Source organism: Halteromyces radiatus (assembly GCF_025201355.1).
Source record: "Halteromyces radiatus strain CBS 162.75 chromosome Unknown BX664scaffold_22, whole genome shotgun sequence".
NCBI lineage: Eukaryota > Fungi > Mucoromycota > Mucoromycetes > Mucorales > Cunninghamellaceae > Halteromyces > Halteromyces radiatus.
The window spans coordinates 1-3,524 of NW_026251708.1; the positions used below are offsets into that span (position 1 = coordinate 1).

General features: G+C 34.8%; 2 protein-coding genes across 2 annotated transcripts; one reads left to right on the forward strand and one right to left on the reverse strand.

The window, feature by feature from the left end:
• Positions 1-715: 715 nt before the first annotated feature.
• On the forward strand, positions 716-1,437 carry BX664DRAFT_344600 (uncharacterized protein; the record flags this gene model as incomplete). Its single annotated transcript, XM_051547481.1, has 4 exons — positions 716-917; positions 992-1,105; positions 1,220-1,305; positions 1,359-1,437. Coding segments are annotated over exons 1-3 (336 nt in total), but the record flags the coding sequence as incomplete, so codon positions are not given.
• A 123-nt stretch (positions 1,438-1,560) lies between these two features.
• Positions 1,561-3,306, reverse strand: BX664DRAFT_354001 (uncharacterized protein; the record flags this gene model as incomplete). Its single annotated transcript, XM_051547724.1, has 6 exons — positions 1,561-1,634; positions 1,772-1,802; positions 1,955-2,371; positions 2,454-2,612; positions 2,888-3,039; positions 3,111-3,306. The coding sequence occupies 6 exons, from the start codon at positions 3,304-3,306 to the stop codon at positions 1,561-1,563; spliced, it is 1,029 nt and encodes a 342-aa protein (XP_051395621.1).
• Positions 3,307-3,524: the final 218 nt, after the last annotated feature.

The window sequence follows — 3,524 nt, forward strand, 5'->3', positions numbered from 1 at the left end:
CCTCCTCCAGAACCAAGGATAATGACAGAGTAAAAAAAATCATAATTATTGATAGTCTCTGTATCCTAAGAATCCTCTTTTTTTTCTTTTTATAGTATGCTATTCCCTCATGTTGACTTTACTAGCTTACCGAAACTGATGGTGGATGAAGTAAGGATATAAAAAAAAGGGAAAAGTGATTTGTGTATAATCTTATTGATGGGGTCTGATTCTTTTTCCATAGACACAATTACAATTGGAAGAAACAAAGAAGATCAAATCATTTATTATATTATCAGATGTCTTTCTGGATCAACCAAAGGTAATTGTTGAATCGAAAGGGAAATATAAAAAATACAAAATGACTAAATAGAACCATTTTTATAGGTGATTGCCCTTCGTATATTCGAAAAATATGGAACTGAAAGAGATACCATTTATTCTTATTGGTAATTTTCAAGTCGAGCTCATATCAATAGTGGGATAAACACAATAAAGGTAATTTCGAAAGAAAAGAAAGAGAAAAAAAAAATGAAAGGGATGCTGATTTATATATATATATATATATAGAAAACTTTATGGCATTGGCAGACTTGATTGGCGAATTCACATCCATTGCGACATATTCCAACTTTGTTTTTGTACCTGGATCTCGTGACCCATGGGGTGGCAGTATATTACCACAACCAGCTATTCCAGATATGTTTATTTCACGAATGCATCAAAAGGTGAAACGACTTACTTTTGCCACCAATCCATGCAGGTAAAACAAAAAACCCTTATGGTCTGATATTATTTTTATATGTTGATTTTGTATAGAATCCGTTTTTGTACTCAAGATATTGTGATCTTTAGAGAAGATATCCTCAATAGACTATGGCGAAATGTTCTTTTGAATCCAAATACTCAAGTTGAACCCGAACCTGTCAAGCATGTAAGTTGAAACTATTTGATAATGATTCGTACTCACTCTTTTTCTTTCTTTTTTTTTTCCCTTCTACATGACTTGTAGTGGTACGAACATTGATTGATCAAGGTCACCTATGCCCACTACCACTCTCCGTACGACCGATCTATTGGAGTCATGATCATGCTATGAGATTATATCCCTTACCACAATCAGTATGTCATATAGAAAAAAAAATGGTAGAATAGAATGAAAACTACTTCACCTTTTCTTTTCTGGAATGCCATTCTAGCTTATCTGGCTGCATTGTGAAAATTTGAATTAATTATGAAGGCACTCATTGTCTTAATCCTGGAAGTTTCGCCAATTCAGACTTTCATTTGCTATATATTATCCTGGTAGAAAAACTCAGAAAGATGGTAAGAGATATAATCAATATCTACATATCGAACTAAATCACTTGTTTTACTAGTTTTGCCACTGAATTTTAGATTAGTTAGTTGGTTAGATCATCATTTTTTTTTATCTTCCGTTTGTACATTAGAAATCATCCATCCATTCTCTCTTCTCATCTTTAAATAGATATAGATATGTAATATTTATGTATGACAATAAAAAAATTAGATCTTTAAACAACATCAAAACAAAATAGGTATATCAATGGCTAACTAATATTAGGGATCATCTTTGTCCAATGTCTTGATTCGTAACTTTTCCATATCTCCAGCCATCCTTTCTACCACACCATCTCTTCAGTATCCTAGAAATAGATTAAAACAATATGAGAAATAGGGATTGATATATTTTTTTTTTTCTTCTTTCCTTACTTTAATGGGTACATGTATCATCATCATCATCGCTACTATCATCAGTGATTATTCTGACATATGGTTGCTGGTCCAAAAGGTCTACCAATCTATACATCCAAAAATAAAAAAAGGAAATCGTATAGATCAATGATAATAGGGTCATAAGATGACACTTTTTTTTTTATTCATAATAATCTCCAAGGAAGCAACCTTCTGATCTTCATGGCGGCATAATGATGTTGAATAGATCCAATACTACGTTGCACAGACAGTCATCGACAATATATTGAAGGGGACCTTGATGGCGTAGCTGAACCAGTAATAGTTCATCTTCATTCGACCATGGTCCACTTGATTTCCCTGTCTTCTTTGATTGTTGTTCCTTTGTATTCCTGTTGTTGTTGCTGTTGTTGTCTTGCCGTGTTAGTTGTTCCTTTTTTCGTTGTTGTTGTTGTTGTTGTTCCTGCTGTTGTTGTGTTGTTTGCTGTTTTGCTGTTGTTCTTGCCGCTGTTCCTGTTGTTCCTGTTGTTCTTGTGTGTCGTTGTTGTTCATGTCGTTGTTCCTGCTGCTCTTCCTGCTGTTCATGTCGTTGTTCTTGTCGTTGTTCCAGTTTTTGTTCTTCCTGTTGTTGTCCCTGTTGCTGCACCTCCTGTTGTTCTTTCTGTTGTTCTTGTAGCTATCATGTATAAGTATATATATATATATGAGAGATAAGAAAGTCTATATGCATATTGTTTCACGTGTCTTTTTTTTAATACCTGAAACTTATTTTTATTTTTGAGCATAGTCAAACGCGATTTGCAGGCACCTGGTGTACGACCCAACTCTACAGATATGAGTTCATAGGTCCATCCTTGCAATGCCATGTCTTGGAGTCTTTTTTCATCTTGTGAAGACCAGAGTTTACGGTGAGATGCCTAAAAGCGTAAAACCATCATTGTGAATAACAGTAATAGTAATAAGAGTCATTCATAATAAAAGTGATATGCGTCAGTAAAATAATGCTTATCTTGATCCCTGTTACCTTTTACTTTAATTATTATTATTTTACCATGTTGGTGTACCTATTGGAATCAGAAGCAAGAAGAAGAAAAAAAAAAAAAAGATATCTGGCGGGGTTTTACGAACAAGCTCATACATATATGAAAAAAAAGTGATTTTATTGAACAAATTGAATCAAATGACTAGCTACATAACCACAAGTTGTTGATAAAGATTCAGTAGTTTCATCCCATAAATAAGCCAAACACCAAGAATCACTTTCTATACGTACAATCGCTAACCAATTTCCGCGTAAGAATGTCAAACAACCATCCGTTGATTGATAATCATACAAAGCCCGTGCTATTCCCCCAAAATAATAATAATAATAATCCATGAGTTTATTGATTTTATAAAAAAGTCATTTCACTTACCCCATTGAATACCGTCTTGTTTTGGAGGTGGACTTGTTCCATTGGATGAATAATAGGATGATGGTGCTCGTGTCCCTTGTGTAGATCCAATGGAGCTGTAGTTCTGTTGTAACTGTGTATACATGGATGGTTGTTGGTGTTGTTGGGGATAGGAGTGATTGTCTTTTGTTGAGCCTTCCCCTGCCCTTTTGTCCATATCGCTGTTTACTGATGATACAAACCCCGTACGATCAGTACGATCAAGTTGCTGCTCATTGTTGTTCCCAGAATAGACTCCAAGTTCCTCCAAAAGTTCCTTATCGATAGATCAAATGAGTCATCTAGTTGCCCATCATTACCATTCTTGGAGATTCTAGTCGTAGTGGGTTCCTTCTTTTCCCCTCGTGAAGATTGATAATGCCTGCTGTGCTGATC